The sequence below is a fragment of the Brachyhypopomus gauderio genome, unplaced genomic scaffold (genome assembly GCF_052324685.1).
Source record: "Brachyhypopomus gauderio isolate BG-103 unplaced genomic scaffold, BGAUD_0.2 sc181, whole genome shotgun sequence".
NCBI classification, from domain to species: domain Eukaryota; kingdom Metazoa; phylum Chordata; class Actinopteri; order Gymnotiformes; family Hypopomidae; genus Brachyhypopomus; species Brachyhypopomus gauderio.
Window position 1 is genome coordinate 276,184 of NW_027507002.1, and position 19,500 is coordinate 295,683.

The 19,500-nt window shown below is 43.1% G+C and overlaps 1 protein-coding gene and 2 long non-coding RNA genes across 5 annotated transcripts in view; all 3 read left to right on the top strand.

Moving 5' to 3' along the window:
• The window catches only part of LOC143501940 (uncharacterized), a 7,644-nt gene extending 1,398 nt beyond the window's left edge, over positions 1 to 6,246 (top strand). The window contains exons 2-5 of the long non-coding RNA XR_013127031.1: positions 1,843 to 1,967; positions 5,346 to 5,508; positions 5,748 to 5,940; positions 6,139 to 6,246. This is a non-coding gene — a long non-coding RNA (uncharacterized LOC143501940). The remainder of the gene's footprint in view (positions 1 to 1,842; positions 1,968 to 5,345; positions 5,509 to 5,747; positions 5,941 to 6,138) is intronic.
• The window catches only part of LOC143501938 (ephrin type-B receptor 1-like), a 103,741-nt gene extending 85,123 nt beyond the window's left edge, over positions 1 to 18,618 (top strand). For all 3 annotated transcript variants that reach the window (XM_076995096.1, XM_076995097.1, XM_076995098.1), the window contains one exon: positions 17,835 to 18,618. In XM_076995096.1, the coding sequence (XP_076851211.1) occupies positions 17,835 to 18,596 (762 nt within the window). In that variant the 3' untranslated portion in view covers positions 18,597 to 18,618. The remainder of the gene's footprint in view (positions 1 to 17,834) is intronic.
• Positions 7,192 to 12,080, top strand: LOC143501939 (uncharacterized). Its single transcript, XR_013127030.1, has 5 exons — positions 7,192 to 7,300; positions 9,281 to 11,297; positions 11,390 to 11,518; positions 11,685 to 11,762; positions 11,900 to 12,080. It is a non-coding gene; the product is annotated as an uncharacterized LOC143501939 (long non-coding RNA).
• Positions 18,619 to 19,500: the final 882 nt, after the last annotated feature.

The window sequence follows — 19,500 nt, forward strand, 5'->3', positions numbered from 1 at the left end:
TTGAACATTTCCAGAAATATTCCAAATACTTAGTCGATTGAGATCGTAATACGCTAACCCTAATCCTGTCCGCATTAGAATGGGGGAGGAGGGGTGCCAGTTACGTTTCTCAGCTTTGCAGAGTGGGGGAGGGGTGGAGACTAAGCAGAGAGGGGGAGAAGTTAGGGTTAGGGTTAGGGCTAGAGTGGCGAGTTCTGAACTTTGAGGGATTTAGCTGGGCAGTGCAAGTTGCTGTTCGGGTGGGGAAAGGTGCACTGGTGACGTTTGCAGTTGTGAAATGGCGGACGTCAGAAAGTTGTGCTGAATTTAAACATATATTTACACATATATAACTTATTTAATTGTTAGGAAAATGTATATTTTGAATGTATATTTTGAACATTTCCAGAAATATTCCAAATACTTTGTCGATTGAGATCTGTAATACGCTAACCCTAATCCTGTCCGCATTAGAATGGGGGAGGAGGGGTGCCAGTTACGTTTCTCAGCTTTGCAGAGTGGGGGAGGGGTGGAGACTAAGCAGAGAGGGGGAGGAGTTAGGGTTAGGGCTAGAGAGGCGAGTTCTGAACTTTGAGGGATTTAGCTGGGCAGTGCAAGTTGCTGTTCGGGTGGGGAAAGGTGCACTGGTGACGTTTGCAGTTGTGAAATGGCGGACGTCAGAAAGTTGTGCTGAATTTAAACATATATTTACACATATATAACTTATTTAATTGTTAGGAAAATGTATATTTTGAATGTATATTTTGAACATTTCCAGAAATATTCCAAATACTTTGTCGATTGAGATCTGTAATACGCTAACCCTAATCCTGTCCGCATTAGAATGGGGGAGGAGGGGTGCCAGTTACATTTCTCAGCTTTGCAGAGTGGGGGAGGGGTGGAGACTAAGCAGAGAGGGGGAGGAGTTAGGGTTAGGGCTAGAGTGGCGAGTTCTGAACTTTGAGGGATTTAGCTGGGCAGTGCAAGTTGCTGTTCGGGTGGGGGAAGGTGCACTGGTGACGTTTGCAGTTGTGAAATGGCGGACGTCAGAGAGTTGTGCAGAATTTATATATATATATATATATATATAATTTATATATATATATAATTTATATATATATATAATGTATGTATATATATATATATATATATATATATATATATATATATATATATATATATATATATATGTATATATGTATATATATATATATATATATATATATATATATATGTATATGTATGTAATTGTTAGGAAAATGTATATTTTGAACATTTCTAGAAACATACCAAATATTTAGTCGATTGAGATCTGTAACCCTAATCCTGTCTGCATTAGAATGGGGGAGGGGTGCCAGTTACGTTTTGAGCTTTGCAGAGTGGGGGAGGGGAGCAGAGGAAGCAGAGTGAGGTATTCTGTGAGAACGAATCGCTTTATAAATAGTGCTGTGAAAATAGGGGTTTTTTTGTTTTTTTTTTTTAACTCAACTTTAGTTTAGGAAATAATGGTTAATTGCAGTTTTAAAGAAGCAACGATAAACAGACATTCACTTACTGGAATTATCTAAAGTATTTATGTATTGATATTTCCAAATACATATTTTAGAGGCGATCAACATAAAGGCAACATATTTAAGTTAAAGCTGTAAAAATTGTCAGTGTCTGGTCTACATATTCAAAAAGAACATCCAGTATTCTGAAAAGCACGAGGGCCTTTTTGTGTTTGTTTTGAAGTTATTATGCTTCTAGAATTTTTTATTGGAATTAAGATTGGAATTGGAATTAAGATGTTTTTAGGCTGACCTAAAATGAATGAACATTTAATGTTTATTTCCATGTAATTCAGAATTTTATTGTCCCTAGACAATCCTGTACAAACATGTCAAAAAGAAGAACCAGGCTTAGTCCGGTAGAAGATGCTACTGGGCATGTTATTTCTCAAAAAGATAAACCTTGGTTTGAAGAAAGACTCATAAATGCATATAAAGGTAAGCCTTAATTCATGAGTTTTCCTTAATGACTTCATGATTTGGTTTAGCACATGAAGGTGAAGTTCTTAATTGAAGGTTTTCAAGTAGACACATCTCTTCATCCACATTTCACTACATTAAGCCCACACCACCATACCCAGTCTACACCTGGCCCCATTGACACCGTTAATGTGTACTCCGTCCCACCAGTTCCATATAAATTTTTACCTATTTCATCATCAAACACTAATTACAGAATAGATCCATACTGGCACACTGTCATGCCCAACTCCACCCCCCTCGATTGTCCTGCCTTGTTTCCCCATTGCCATAGTTCCCTTCTGTCTGTCACGCCCCTGTCCTCAGTGTTCCCACCTGTGTCTTGTTTAGTTTCCCTGTCCCAGTGTATTTTAGTCCTTCTGTTTCAGCCATCTGCGTCAGTCATTGTGTTTGTGAGTACTCCTTTATCCTGCCCTGCCTTGCTCTGCTCTCCATTCCGTGTAGTCTCTCTGTCTTTGTCTAGGTTTCGTTTTCTAGAGTGCTTTGTGTTTTTACATCTACCTGTTTTCCTGTGCGCTGATCTCTCCTTGCCTGCTTATCGTTTCTCCCTTGCTTCCCCAGTATTCCGGTTTGGTCAGTTCTGTTTGGTCTTCCTTATGTTCCTTACCATGTTTCCTACTTGCCCGTGACATTTCTGTTTCCCTCTGAGCTCATTGTCTTTTGCCATAGTCTATTTTCCCTGATCTAGTGTTCCCTACCTGGTTATTCTCTCGTAGTTTTATGCTTTCAGTCTAGCGTTGTCCTTCCGTCATTCCACCCTCCCGATAAGTGTTCTGCATTTAAGAATATAACACGAACACAGTAACTAGATTCCTGTGTTCTGTACGCCTAGTGTTTAAAACCGTATGTTTTATTCTGTTCTTTTATCTCGGTTGATTATATTAGAAATATGCATTCGTGGTTGCTTGTATGTCTGTTGTCTTGAGTTGAACTAGGTCTCTGGTAGCATGTTTAATATTTTTGTTCTGGTAGTGTGTTGCTTGTTTGCTGTGTCATTAAGTTTATGTACCCTTTAGTGTACATCCCCTTCTACCTGATTGTTCTCCTTGGTTCTATTGTGTTTATTTCATTTAATAAATTATTTTAAAACTTGCGGTTGCGTCACACCCACCCCTTGATACGTTATACACACCCAGTGACTAACGCCATCCCCAGCCCCACTTGCACTGTTAATGTCCACCTATGCTATAAGGCACCCTGTGTAACTATAACTCACGGACTCCACTCTAGCTTTATTACCTCATCCTTACACCCTGACCAACCAACCTCATCCTTAAACTAAACTTAAACTTTATTGATCCCACAAGTGGAAAATTCAGTTCCCCCGGGACCACGGTGTAAAGCACAGAGATCCCAGAGTGGCCACACCCTGACCAACCAACCTCATCCTTACACCCTGACCAACCAACCAACCTCATCCTTACACCCTGACCAACCAACCTCATCCTTACACCCTGACCAACCAACCAACCAACCTCATTCTTACACCCTGACCAACCAACCTCATCCTTACACCCTGACCAACCAACCTCATCCTTACACCCTGACCAACCAACCAACCAACCTCATTCTTACACCCTGACCAACCAACCAACCTCATTCTTACACCCTGACCAACCAACCAACCTCATCCTTACACCCTGACCAACCAACCAACCTCATCCTTACACCCTGACCAACCAACCAACCTCATTCTTACACCCTGACCAACCAACCTCATTCTTACACCCTGACCAACCAACCTCATTCTTACACCCTGACCAACCAACCAACCTCATCCTTACACCCTGACCAACCAACCAACCTCATCCTTACACCCTGACCAGCCAACCAACCTCATCCTTACACCCTGACCAGCCAACCAACCAACCTCATTCTTACACCCTGACCAACCAACCAACCTCATTCTTACACCCTGACCAACCAACCAACCTCATCCTTACACCCTGACCAACCAACCAACCTCATCCTTACACCCTGACCAACCAACCAACCTCATCCTTACACCCTGACCAACCAACCAACCAACCTCATTCTTACACCCTGACCAACCAACCAACCAACCTCATCCTTACACCCTGACCAACCAACCAACCTCATCCTTACACCCTGACCAACCAACCTCATCCTTACACCCTGACCAACCAACCAACCAACCTCATCCTTACACCCTGACCAACCAACCAACCAACCTCATCCTTACACCCTGACCAACCAACCAACCAACCTCATCCTTACACCCTGACCAACCAACCAACCAACCAACCTCATCCTTACACCCTGACCAACCAACCAACCTCATCCTTACACCCTGACCAACCAACCAACCTCATCCTTACACCCTGACCAACCAACCAACCTCATCCTTACACCCTGACCAACCAACCTCATCCTTACACCCTGACCAACCAACCAACCAACCTCATCCTTACACCCTGACCAACCAACCAACCAACCTCATCCTTACACCCTGACCAACCAACCAACCAACCAACCAACCTCATCCTTACACCCTGACCAACCAACCAACCTCATCCTTACACCCTGACCAACCAACCAACCTCATCCTTACACCCTGACCAACAAACCAACCTCATCCTTACACCCTGACCAGCCAACCAACCTCATCCTTACACCCTGACCAACCAACCAACCTCATCCTTACACCCTGACCAACCAACCAACCTCATTCTTACACCCTGACCAACCAACCAACCTCATTCTTACACCCTGACCAACCAACCAACCTCATCCTTACACCCTGACCAACCAACCAACCTCATCCTTACACCCTGACCAACCAACCAACCTCATTCTTACACCCTGACCAACCAACCTCATTCTTACACCCTGACCAACCAACCAACCTCATCCTTACACCCTGACCAACCAACCAACCAACCTCATTCTTACACCCTGACCAACCAACCAACCTCATTCTTACACCCTGACCAACCAACCAACCTCATCCTTACACCCTGACCAACCAACCAACCTCATCCTTACACCCTGACCAACTAGTTTTGAAATGTACCGTAGCAGATTATATCCTTGTCAGCTTTAGATCCAGCAGCCCTGGGTACTGTTCTGCAGCCCTTTGCAACATATATCTCAATTACTTTTTTTTAACCCAATAATTTGTTGGTTATTTTATACAACCATTTCTATTTGATGCCTGAAGATGCTTAGTCGTTACTGTCCTCTGCTTACATGATCAATGTACATGTTAGAGCTCTTTATTTAGCAGCAGCATCCTCCAAAATCTTTGCATTTTAGATTCATTGTCTTTAAATTAAACAAAAATGTCCTTTGCATTTAATTTCTGTTCTATTTTAGGAAGGGGAGTGTTTGCCCTCATGCACATTGAGAGTGGATGCTTTGTGCTTGAATATAAAGGAAAACTTATTTCACAAAAGGAGAGTTTTAAAAGACAAAGAAGATATACAGAAAAACAAAATGGGTTTTTGTTTGACTTTGAGTGGAATGGAAGCTCATGGTGGTACGTCACGCTGTAAATTTCTAAACATTTCTCTGTTAGTCTAGTTGCTAACTTGCATGCAAGATAAAATCACATTGTGCCTGAAATGTGCTGATTTGTATTTTTATTTTTTCAGGGGTTTATCTATAGTAGATATTAAAATATTTTGTGCAATTGGTATATTTCCTGTAACGTACTACTAATCCATCAATGTTCATGTATTGAGTGGAATACATCTAAGATAAGAATGTTTCTTTCAGCATTGATGCTTCTGAAGAGGATGGAACACTTGGCAGGCTTGTGAATGATGATGCAAAAAATGCCAACTGTAAAATGAAGAAAATTGTAGTTAATGGCAGGCCACACCTGTGTTTATTCGCGATCAAGAATATACTCCCGGGGGAAGAAATAACATACGATTATGGAGACAGTGCTTGGCCGTGGCGTTCACTGGTGAGTAAAAAAAAACACTGAAAAACAATATATGGGAACGATCATCTCTTGCACCATATTTGGGCACCTGTTTGGGTAGTTTGTTTTTGTATCTGAGATAGAGATGTGATGGATGACGGTGTTTAGCTGAATGTTAGTAAAATGTTACACAATTTTACATGATTTTGTATACTAATTGACTTTGTTTTGTCATAAAAGGTTAAAGTTAATATTTCAAAGAAAGACATGTTACAGAAAAAACGTTTTGGTGAACCTGAACCTTCTCTGGCTTCTGAGAGACTGGAACAAATAAACACTATTTCACAGGTACAATCTGTCTATATACTCAACACTCACTTAGATGTCCTGAAATAACATTCAAAGGCACTGTTGGGGTGAAATTTAAATAACCTGCTAAGCCTTAATGTGCTTTGACTTTTTATTAATAAATTTTCTGAAGGTTGATGGCAAAAAATTCTTAATGGGAAATTTTTAGCCTGGTGTAGAGTCTACAATGTCATAACAGTTGTCTGTGTGATGTCCTAATTGTTTGTGTAATTGTTTTGCTGTTTAACATTTTTCTATGTACTAAACACATTTAGTTTTTGCCAATAATGTTTAAGATAGCAATGGAATTTGTATTTTTACATAGTTTTACAATAACTGAGATGTGCAGAGAGCATATTTCACCAATTCTGATCAGCTTGAAGTGTAAATTGTCCTGATATTGGACTGGACCTGAAAGTGTGTGTGTGGTCCTAATTATTCACCTTGGCGTAATTGATGTTTAATAAACTGTAATTGATCCTGCTTTAACTACTAATTGTGTTTTTTCTGCTATTGTGGCATTATTAATGGTGATTATGAAATATGTGTGTTCATTTAGAATGTCAGCAGTGACATGCAAAAAGACAAAATGACCAGATCTCCTGGTGAACCTGAACCCTCACTGGCTTCTGATGGGTGCACACCTGTCCCTCCTGCTGAATGGGTAAATTTGATAGCAATGGAATTTTTATTTTTACATAGTTTTACAATAGTTGAGATGTGCAGAGAGCATATTTACCAATTCCGACCTGCTTGAAGTGTAACTTGTCCTGATATTGGACTGGACCTGAAAGTGTGTGTGTGTGTGTGTGTGTGTGGTCCTAATTATTCACCTTGGCGTAATTGATGTTTAATAAACTGTAATTGATCCTGCTTTAACTACTAATTGTGTTTTTTCTGCTATTGTGGCATTATTAATGGTGATTATGAAATATGTGTGTTCATTTAGAATGTCAGCAGTGACATGCAAGAAGACAAAATGACCAGATCTCCTGGTGAACCTGAACCCTCACTGGCTTCTGATGGGTGCACACCTGTCCTTCCTGCTGAATGGGTAAATTTGAGTTGGTTGTGCATTCTTTAGAAATATATTTACTTAGTATAATATGAACACATTTATAACAAGTTTTAATCTGATAATTTCTTTCAAGTGCTTTTTGGAAGTCTTAAAATAACATTCAATTGCGTTGTGTTGTGAGATTTGTTGACCTACTCAAATTGCAAAAGCCTGTTTGTAGGAGATTAATTTTACATTACATTGCTACATACATCTGCAGATCCCTTCAGATACCATATTTTCCAGACTATAAGGTGCACCGTATTATAAGGCGCATTCTGAATTACGGGGTCTCTTTCTGTATTTGACCCACGTATAAGGCGCACCGTACTATAAGGCACAGTCTCAATTACGGACACTATTTCTGTACAGTACTTACCGGTATTCTGTACGGCACCATATTAGGCACATGCTAAAACATACGGTCTACAAGAAAAGTAAAGGACGCGAAACGGTGATTTTTAAAAGTTTATTATACTACTTGACAAAACACACACAATTTTCTTCTCCTCTTCTCCCACAAATCCATCAAAGTCCTCATCTTCTGTGTCTGAATTAAAAAGCTGCGCAATTTCACTAACGAGCACTCCGGGTTCCCGCTCATCAATGTCTGAGTCAGTCTCGTTGCCAGGTAGCTGTTCAGCAATGAGGCCGGCTTTCGTGAAAGCTCGGACAACAGTTACAGCAGAAACTTTGGCCCACGCGTCCACAATACATTCACAAACGGTGGCATAACTCGTAACTCGCCCGCCGCTGCCTTCCAGTTTTAGTAAACGTGTGTTCGCCGTCTATCATCCATTGCTCCCACGCCACTCGCAACTTTAAATGCCCCATTTACGCCAATGTCCAGCGGTTGGAGTTGTTTGTTTAATCCTCCCGGAATGACGGCAAGCTCAGAATTAATTTTCTTCACTTGCCTTTTAACGTTGTCTGTGAGATGAGCACACATAGTCAGATCAGCAGGGATAGTGATGTGTGGAAAAAAGTGAAAACGAAATGAAATCTCTGTCTCGACTTCTTTACTTGACGCAGTTCATTTTCCTGTTTCGTCCATTTCCAAACCATAGATTCTGTAACGTTCTGCGTAGCGCAGAGCAGGGAGGCGGACACAAACGCTGAGGAAAGCGAGATTTATTAAGGGAAATTCCAAACTCTGAGTCAAAAAGGATGGCATGGGTCAGATTATTAAGGGAGTCCGAACATTGAACAATGACATTTTAACACAAGGAGTACTCACAAAAACCCGGCAGGGAAAACGGAACAGGCTGAAACACACGGGGAAACACGAATACAAACACAAGAGACCGCGAACGTGAACAGAGATACATGCATAGCACAAAACAACCGATAACCAGACTGGGGGAAATACAGGGACTATATAAACATGGAACTAACAAGACACAGGTGAGGACGATGATAACAAGGCATGGCAGACAAGGGAAACCGGGGCAACAGACGAGCTGGGCGGGATCGAGGAGCAGGGAACAACACACACACGAGGGAACAAGGGAAACCGGAGTGACAGCTAGGAGAGGGGGCGTAGCCCTACGTGACAGATTCATTTATGCCAAATTGTATCGCAGCTGCTCTATTCCCGTTTACAGCTGCATAACTGATAGCCTGTAGCTTTAAGTGTGCCTCGTAAACGTGTCTCTTCACTGGTGCCATTTTCGAGGGTTCTGGAAAAACAAATGTTATTTTGCAGCATACCTGTAGGTAAGCGTAAGTACTGGTACTGTACGTATTACGTAGTGTTCTTTGATTGGTTTACGTGGGGTACGTTCTGTACGTATTACGTTCCTGTGTCAGATATCGGAACTCAGTACTTGTATAAGGCGCACCGGATTATAAGGCGCACATCCGATTTCTGGGAAAATTTTTGGCTTTTAGGTGCGCCTTATAGTCCGGAAAATATGGTAATTTGTGATGGGTGTAAAAGTAGTCATCTATGCATTTTTCATTGTTCTATCTTTTTAGACTGCTGTCATGGATGAATCCACTGATTACTCTGAATGTACAGACTACAGTGATGAAGACTATGAACCAAATATAGACAGTGAATCTTCAGACCTTTCCAGCTGTAGCAGGTCTGACATGCTGAGTAATATTTCGCCCAAAAAACTAAAGAGAAACAATGATAAAGACAGTGTGTTAACACGAATCCAGCAAAAGGGGGCAGTCAAAGCTGTCAACTCCCAGTGTCAAGTGTCTTCTTCAGAAATTCATGCAAGTAGCTCACGTGAAAGCTGTCCTACAGAACCTGATACCAGCACCCCTTCAGATCAGGGTTGTGTTCATGTAGTTCCAATGCCAACCTCAAGTAAAAGCTGGCGATACGCAAAGAAGCAGTACTGCCTTTATTGTGAGAAGCCATACTCTAAAATATCAAGACACCTGCAGTATGTACATCACAATGAACCAGACGTAGCAAAAGCATTCAGCTTTGATAAGAAATCAAAAGAAAGACGAGTTCGATTACGTTTGTTGACCACCAGAGGCAATTTTTTGCATAATGCTTTGATATCAAGTAGTGGCAAAGGAGATTTGGTTGCCCGTAGGAGACCTCAGAAACTAGGATCCACTCAAGAGTTTACGCACTGTATACACTGCCAGGGTCTATATGCAAGGAAGTCACTCTGGAGGCATATTAGAAACTGTCCACAGAACCCTAAAGTTGATGAGCCTGGGAATAGAAAAAAGATGGTTCAGTCACTCAACTGCATGGCACGTGTTCCTCCTGATGTTAGCAAAGCATTTTGGAAAACTGTTATGTGTCAAATGAAACATGATGAAGTTTCTGCTGTAATTAGAAATGATAAATACATATTACTTTTTGGAGAACAGATGTTCAACAAGCTGAACCCAAGTTCCACAAAGAATGATTACATTCGTCAAAAAATGAGAGAGGTGGGACGTCTACTCTTGGAGGCAAGAAGACTGACACCTATTCGGTCTATGGAAGATTTTGTCTTGCCATCAAATTTTCCCCATGTCATAAAATCTGTGAGAGCTGTTTCTGGGCATTGTGAGGAGACCAACACTTACAGGATTCCATCGTTGGCTCTGAAGCTTGGCCACAGTTTATCAAAAATAGCAACTTCAGTGGAATGCAGTGCAATAATAATGGGCAGAGAGAGGCTGGCTGAGGATGCACGCAGCTTCAGGGTTCTCCAAGAGCATAAATGGAATGAGTCCATTTCAGCAGCAGCAGGAACAACTCTTAATGAGGCAAAAATGAACAAACCTCAGGTTTTGCCCTTCACAGAAGACGTCAAAACTTTGCACTCCTTTTTAAATACTGAGATGACAAAATATCAGCATGCTTTGAAGGACCACTCTGATGTCAAAACCTATGCAAGCTTATGCAAGTTGGTGCTTGCCAAAGTCATACTTTTTAACAGAAGGAGGGGTGGAGAGGCTTCAAGGATGAAGCTGGAGTCTTATGTTTCAAGAGTAAAATCACCAGTTCATGAAGACCTTGCCTCTGGTCTTAGTGATTTTGAAAAGAAGCTGTGTGAACACTTCCAAAGAGTAGAAATTCGTGGCAAGAGGGGCAGGAAGGTGGCTGTGCTGCTGACACCTGATATGGTCAATTGCATGGACCTCCTCGTCCAGCATAGAGATATCTGTCAGGTTCCGGAGGAGAATGTACACCTGTTTGCACGTCCAAACGCTCTTTCATCTTATCGTGGATCAGATGTTCTGCGTGAGTTTGGAGAATCCTGTGGTGCAAGAAATCCATCAGCCCTTTCATCCACAAAATTAAGGAAGCAGATTGCAACTCTGTCAACGGTGTTGAATTTGAAAGACAATGAAATGGATCAGCTTGCCAGTTTTTTGGGGCATGACATTAGGATTCATCGCCAATACTACCGTTTACCTGAAAGTACTTTGCAACTTGCCAAAATGAGCAAGCTTCTTATTGCAATGGAAAGAGGGACACTATCAGAATTCCAGGGTGCTACGTTAGATGAAATTGTCATTAATCCACAAGGTAGGGAACTTTTATAATATGTAAAAACTGTGTGTGTGTGTGTATATATGTATGTATGTATGTATGCAAATGTTTTTTTTTTTCTTGATCAGATGAAATTGAAGACTCTAATGCTGATACATCAAGTGATGAGGCAGAGTCAGATGATCCTCAGCCAAGCTGTAGCTCCAGAACTCCTGAACCATCACCCTCTGAAAGTGCACAGTTCTCAAATCCACATGGTAAGCTAGCTCATTTTTTGTCCTCTATTAGCTTCATTATCTTTCATGTAGGCATATGTTTGATCAAAATTGTCTCATGGTTTGACTTATGACAATGTCTTTGCATGTTCATGAAATGTCCACTTTATTATACTTATATTTAAGATAACATTTCCTGTTCTTTAAGATCGGGGTAATAAAGGGATGAAGCGGAAACATGACTTGTCTCTTGACCAAAGTCATCAACATTCCACACAGACTACTGGTAAAGAAACTTAAACTATGTTTTGTTTAGTTTTTTTGTATGTAATCTGCAGTTATAGGTTTTCAAACATTTAGCATTTACTGTATTTGTGCTTGTGTGAGAACTGGGAGTGCATTTCACAGTACATTTGTCTGCAGGCATCACACAGAGCAAGAAGAAGTGGTCAGATGATGAGGTACAAGCTGTTGAGAAACATCTAATGCGATTTATAAACAGTTGCCAAGTTCCTGGTAAGAGAGACTGTGTCTCATGCCTACTATCTGAACCTGATGCTCTTAAACACCGTGACTGGACTGCCCTCAAATACTATGTGAAAAACCGAATAGTGGCTCTGAAAAAAAGACAGAGTTTGTAGTCTCCAAGATTTTTCTTAAATAAAGTTTCTTAAAATTGTTTAACCTCAGTTACACTTTTCAGGACAATTCGTTGCACTTTATCTGCTTTGTTTGCACTTCATCTGCTTATTCATTTTATTTCCTTTTTGAGTGCAATTTTATTTATTAAATAATTTCCCATTTTGAACAGTATGTAATCAGTAGTGATCACAGTGACTAATTTTAGGACAGTCAGTTAGTCATGGGATTAGTAGGTGATGAGATTTTCATTATGTGAATTGGCCCTTATTAAAACTAGCAAAGTTTTAAGTTTACCAGATTGGTAGTGTATGTGGCAGATATGCATATGGCATGCAGAAATCAAAATGTGGTTCAGAACTGAATTAAAAACAGTAAAGTAAAGCTGGATTCCTGGTGATTTGTATTATTTAATGCAAAGTATTGAAACTTCACTTTTATAAATGCAGGAAATATGACTATATAAAGGATTTGCAATTAACAACCTACTGCTCTTGTTTTTGTGAATAAGGCCAGAACATTTACTTCTGTAAATGCTAGAGTAAAGCACTTTGGTTTCAGGATATCACACTTTTAAAACATTGATGGACTCATTTAGATTCAAAAACATCATTCGTCTCACCTGTTTTGTGTTTCTTAATCTGTGGCTAGTGTGTCCTTGACTTGTACTGTACCAAGTGTGTAACTTGGTCCTTGTATTTACTATGTCCTTATTATGTTGGTAGTGTGAGACTTAAATGAGTGTGTGCGTACATGTCCTAGAAATGAACATAAACCTGAAACTGTCCTAAAATATACCTTAAACCAGAAAAATCTCAGCTTTTTGTAATAAGCACTTAGTGAAAAAATCAACAGATAGACATCATGTGGGTGCTATATGCAACAAAAATCTTGCTTGTTGTGTTTCTAGAATACTCAGAAAGGCATGTCCCCATTTGGTATGGTTTCCCCTGGTGTTCTGATATTTCACGAAAACGCGTATGTGTGTGTTTGTAAGATCAAATCTTTTCATTGCATATAGTGTATTATATGCTTACTACATCTTTATAAATATTTTACTAATCTAACTAACAGCCTGTTTGTTCTTGGAGTAAAGCAGTGGATGAACACCACCTTTATGAGATCAGGTGTGATCACCTGTGGTCAGGTGTGGTCACCTGTGATCAGGTGTGGTTAGGTGTGGTCACCTGTGATCAGGTGTGATCACCTGTGGTCAGGTGTGGTCACCTGTGGTCAGGTGTGGTCACCTGTGATCAGGTGTGATCACCTGTGGTCAGGTGTGGTCACCTGTGGTCAGGTGTGGTCAGGTGTGGTCACCTGTGGTCAGGTGTGGTCAGGTGTGGTCACCTGTGATCAGGTGTGGTCAGGTGTGGTCACCTGTGATCAGGTGCAAGAGGAGTAGTGTTTCCACTGTGGTGGAATCATTTCACTTGCTAATGTGAGTGTGAATGGTGCAGTGTGTAACTCAGAGAGCCTTATGGGATTTTTCAGGGCATTCTGAGCTATTATAGATAGCGAAGTGTTTCTCTTTACATAAATACTAGTACTGCTACAACTTTATGTCTCTCTTTATATTACTATAAATATATAGTACTCTAAATTTATACTAGTACATATTACTAAAGCCATAAGGCCCAGTTCTTAGCATTAGTGTCAGATTTCTGTTGTAAGTCATTTAATTGTCTTACTGAGGTCTGTCAAACTGAATATGGTGTGCAGTTTTATCTCAACCTCCGTCCCTTAGCAGCCCAGACAAACTCCTGAGGTGATTTGACGATTGTTCTCTTGACTCGATTAAGGTGGATTTTTTCATGATTAGGCTGTTGTCTGTTTGTTTGCGTTGTCGTGTGTATTGATTTTTTGATTGGTGCTGAATGTCTGTCTACATGTTGGTGTGTTGCTTCATCAGCTGCTGCTAAAGTAGCTGATTAGATGACGTTTCTGTCGACACGCTGATTTTTTAGTCGACACAGTGAAACAGAATCTATCAGAGCTGATTAGTAAGAGTCTGGTTCACCTTTTCCTGTTTCTCTTGCCTTTCAATAACACACTGACCTCTCTCTCTCTTTCTCTCTCTCTCTCTCTCTCTCTCTCTCTCTCTCCCGTCCCTCTAACTGTATTTATCATTCTCTCTCCCATCTCTCTTTCTGTCATACTGACTCTCTCCCTCTTTCTCTTTCATTCTCTCACTCTTTCCCTCTCCTTGTCTTTTTCCCTTCCTCTTTCACTCTCTCACACTCTCTTTCTCTCTACCAACCGGAGACAGCCCAGAGGAATTCTGGGATATTGTGGTTTGCAGCTCCCTTCCAGACCTGGATCTGTTTAATGTGATTACCCATGGGGCTTTGCGGCACTGGACTCTGGCACTGTGACATTTCGCCTGTGGTGAGGTGGTATGACGTCATGACCGAGATGTGACCTCAGAGGTCCAGTCCTGGGAGAGTACAACCATGGAACAAAAGAGCTAACCCTCTAACTGGGACGTGTGTGTGTGTGTGTGTGTGTGTGTGTGTGTGTGTGTGTGTGTGTGTGTGTGTGTGTGTGTGTGTGTGCGTGCGTGTAGTAGGCACAGGTTTCTGTGTATAATAAAGGCTATAGGGGGGCTGTCAGTCAAATTTTATGTTTTATTGAAGTAGTATGCTAACTGACAGAGAGAGGCCAGCTTGTCTGGAGACTCTAGCTCATCAGGGCTAGGGTGTGGTGTGTGGTACAGTGTGTGGTGGTGTGTGGGGTATAATGTGGGGTAAGGTGTGTGGTGTTGTGTGAGTTGTGGGGTGTGACGTGGGGTATGGTGGTGTGGTGCAGTGTGGGGTACCGTGTGTGGTGGTGTGTGGGGTATGATGTGGGGTATGGTGGTGTGGTGTGAGGTACGATGTGTGTGTAGTGGTGTGTGGGTTATGGTGATGTGGTGCTGTGTGGGGTATGGTGTGGGGTATGGTGGTGTGGTGCTGTGTGGGGTATGGTGGTGTGGTGGTGTGGGTTATGATGTGGGGTACGGTCTGTGTAGTGGTGTGTGGGGTATGGTGGTGTGGTGCGGTGTGGGGTACGGTGTGTGGTGGTGTGGAGTATGATGTGGGGTAAGGTGGTGTGGTGTGAAGTACGGTGTGTGTGGTGGTTTGTGGGGTACGGTGTGGGGTGGTGTGGTGCGGTGTGGGGTATGGTGTGTGGTGGTGTGGGTTATGATGTGGGGTAAGGTGTGGTCTGTCCAGAGTGCTAGTGCCACCCAACCTCTTGGATGGAGAGCTTCAGTATACTGGTCATACTGGTCAGGAGTGATACTGGATGGACAGATGATCTAAGGGAGGGAGGGATGGATGGATGGATGGATGGGGTTGGTGTTGGGGTGAAGGTTAGGCTAATCACAGGTTCATAAACCATTCTGGTTGTCGTACCTCACACCTGTGTTCACTGAGATGAGGTTCCTGCACATTGTGTGATGGAGTAAGAGTTAGGGGTATGGGGTAGAAACCAAGTATGTGGGGTAATAGCTAGGGGTATGGGGCAGAAACCAAGTATGTGGGGTAATAGCTAGGGGTATGGGGTAGAAACCAAGTATGTGGGGTAATAGCTAGGGGTATGGGGCAGAAACTAAGTATGTGGGGTAATAACTAGGGGTATGGGGTAGAAACCAAGTATGTGGGGTAATAACTAGGGGTATGGGGCAGAAACCAAGTATGTGGGGTAATAGCTAGGGATATGGGGTAGAAACCAAGTATGTGGGGTAATAGCTAGGGGTATGGGGTAGAAACCAAGTATGTGGGGTAATAACTAGGGGTATGGAGTAGAAACCAAGTATGTGGGGTAATAGCTAGGGGTATGGGGTAGAAACAAAGTATGTGGGGTGATAGCTAGGGGTATGGGGTAGAAACCAAGCACGTGGGGCATTAACTAGGGGTATGGGGTAGAAACCAAGCACATGGGGCATTAACTAGGGGTATGGGGTAGAAACCAAGTATGTGGGGTAATAACTAGGGGTATGGAGTAGAAACCAAGTATGTGGGGTAATAGCTAGGGGTATGGAGTAGAAACAAAGTATGTGGGGTAATAACTAGGGGTATGGGGCAGAAACCAAGTATGTGGGCTAATAGCTAGGGGTATGGGGTAGAAACCAAGCATGTGGGGCATTAACTAGGGGTATGGGGTAGAAACCAAGCACGTGGGGCATTAACTAGGGGTATGGGGTAGAAACCAAGTATGTGGGGTAATAACTAGGGGTATGGAGTAGAAACCAAGCACGTGGGGCATTAACTAGGGGTATGGGGTAGAAACCAAGTATGTGGGGTAATAGCTAGGGGTATGGGGTAGAAACCAAGCACGTGGGGCATTAACTAGGGGTATGGGGTAGAAACCAAGTATGTGGGGCATTAACTAGGGGTATGGGGTAGAAACCAAGTATGTGGGGTAAGGATATAATAATAATAATAATAACAACAGTAATAAAATCGTCCCTGATCGGTCGACGACATGGTGCAATATATTTAGCAGCGAGGTTTGATGTAGGTCCTGTTCCAGTTAAGAACTATTATTTTTCATGTTGGGTCATATTATTGAAATTTGGGATAATGTTTTGTATTTTTTATGTGAAAATATCATGTACATTTTTAACATTTTCACAGTAAAAGAGAATGTGCATCTCTTTATCAACATCACCTCTCATCCCTCTTATATCTCTCTCTCAAATCTCATCTTTCTCTCATCCCTTATATCTCCCTCTCAACTCTCATCCCTCTTGTATCTCTCTCAACTCTCATCTCTCTCATCTCATACATCTCTCTCTCATCTCGTATATCTCTGTCTCATCTCATATCTCTCTCTCAACTCTCATATCTCTCATGTCTTTCTTGTTTCTCTCATCCCCCTCATCTATTTCTCATCTTTTTCTCATCTCTCGCTAACACACGCTGTGTTCTCCATGTTCTATCTTCTTCCAGCTGAGTGACCCTGAGGGTGTTTGCCACCACACTCGCCTCCTGTGCCTGCCACATTAATACTGAGAGTGAATTATCATGAACATGTTAAACTTTGCAAATTCATATCTGAGCTGGTCCATAGAATATAGGAAGCAGTATTTGTGCTGTTCCTTCCAGAAGGAACCTCCTGTAGGAACCTCCTGTAGCAACCTCCTCCGTCCTGCCTCCTGTAGCCACTTGCATTAGATTTAAACCCCGATGCTTGCCTACAAACACCAGAGCCATCCTGGGTATAAGCCGTCATCCATCAAGAGGAGGGGAGGTGTCAGTACTCTCCTCTTCTAGCCGTCCTGGTGGAATATTGCTTCTGGACACTTTCTCACTGGATTCAGACACACACTCAATATGCACCTCTTCCAAACCAACACGAATCGTACACTTACTCACCCACACGGTATTTGTATTTGAAATGTTTGTGTATTGGTGTATTGACTTTGTGTGGAAGTATCTGAGTTCTTCTAGGCTAAGGACATATTCCATGGGTGGACATCACTGCACTTTCTCAGGCAGTAGATAAAAGTGTGCTAAATGTTGTAAGATGATAACAGCAATCAGACGTACGTGTGTGTCTCCAGACAGCTGTGTGTGGTTTGTCCTGACGAGGGAGTCACGACGGCTTCACCTTCACTCACACGGCTAAGTAGCGCAGCGAGAGACGATCCAGACAGCCAGATAACTGACAGCTCTGTCCTTTTCTTTTGCTAACCCACACTTTCCTCTTCTCTGTGTGTGTGTGTGTGTGTCTCCAGTGGGAGGAGGTGAGCGGTTACGATGAGAACCTCAACACCATCCGCACGTACCAGGTGTGCAACGTGTTCGAGTCCAGCCAGAACAACTGGCTGCTGACCACCTTCATCCGACGTCGGGCGGCCCAGCGCGTCTACGTGGAGATGCGCTTCACCGTACGGGACTGTAGCAGTATCCCGCGCGTGCCAGGGTCCTGCAAGGAGACCTTCAACCTCTACTACTACGAGAGCGACCAGGTCATCGCCACCAAGGGCGCGGCCTTCTGGACCGAGGCGCCCTACCTGAAGGTGGACACCATCGCGGCCGACGAGAGCTTCTCGCAGGTGGACTTTGGCGGGCGGCTCATGAAGGTCAACACCGAGGTGCGGAGCTTCGGCCCGCTCTCCAGGAACGGGTTCTACCTGGCCTTCCAGGACTACGGCGCCTGCATGTCCCTGCTGTCGGTGCGCGTCTTCTTCAAGAAGTGCCCCAGCGTGGTGCAGAACTTCGCCGTCTTCCCCGAGACCATGACGGGCGCGGAGAGCACGTCGCTGGTCATCGCCCGGGGCACCTGCATCCCCAACGCAGAGGAGGTGGACGTGCCCATCAAGCTGTACTGCAACGGCGACGGGGAGTGGATGGTCCCCATCGGCAGCTGCACCTGCAAGGCGGGCTTCGAGCCCGACAACAGCAACGTCTGCAGGGGTAGGAGCTCTTTCTTGCTCGGTGATGGTCCAGGGACTGGTTCATATCGGCATCTGCCCGTCTGTCTGTCTGTCTCCTAGAGCCGCGAGTTTCTGAGGGGAGGATGTGTGGAGTAGTATAGGGCAAGGCTTTGCTGGTTCTGAGGTTCTGTGGAGGTTCTGTAGATGTTCTGTGGAGGTTCTCAATTCTGAGGCTGTTATGAAGTGTTTCAGAGGAGGATCTGTGGACGGCCAAGTTCAACCTCTCTCTCTGCGCCTCTCTGTCTCTCTGTGTCTCACTGTCTCTTTCTGTCTCACTGTCTCTCTCTCTCTCACTGTCTCTCTCTGTCTCACTGTCTCTCTCTGTCTCTCTCTCTCTCACTGTCTCTCTCTGTGTCTCACTGTCTCTCTCTGTCTCACTGTCTCTCTCTGTCTCACTCTCTAAGTGCATGTATTGTATTATTAAGCCATTTCCAGTAATCAGAGTCATAACAAGCAACAACCACCCAAACACACATGGTCAGAGATATCCTGGGACAGTCTGTCATCACCATGGCAAAAATGGTAACCAAGGTCAGAACCCAGAATATCAGAATATAGGAACAGGAAAACATGGACGTGGGAAACAGGAAATGCTCAAGGAATTAATAAGACCTCATAAACAAGACATCAAGGCTGGGGTGGGTCAGCCCAGAAAAGATCCAATAGGAGCAAAAGGGCGGGGCTGAGTCTCCAAGGGGCGACACCCACACCCCCAAACTGTTGTTTTGTGTCTTCGGGTCTTGGGTGTGTCCTGTATGAGCGCACTGAGCATGCTCAGAGCTGATAAGAGTGACACACACTGTGATCAATAGTCAGATAAAAAAAAGTCTTGCGGCTGGGAGAGGTTGACTTTGAATCATCATGCATGTGCACAAACACACACACACACATGCATGTGCACAAACACACACACACACACATGCATGTGCACAAACACACACACACACATGCATGTGCACAAACA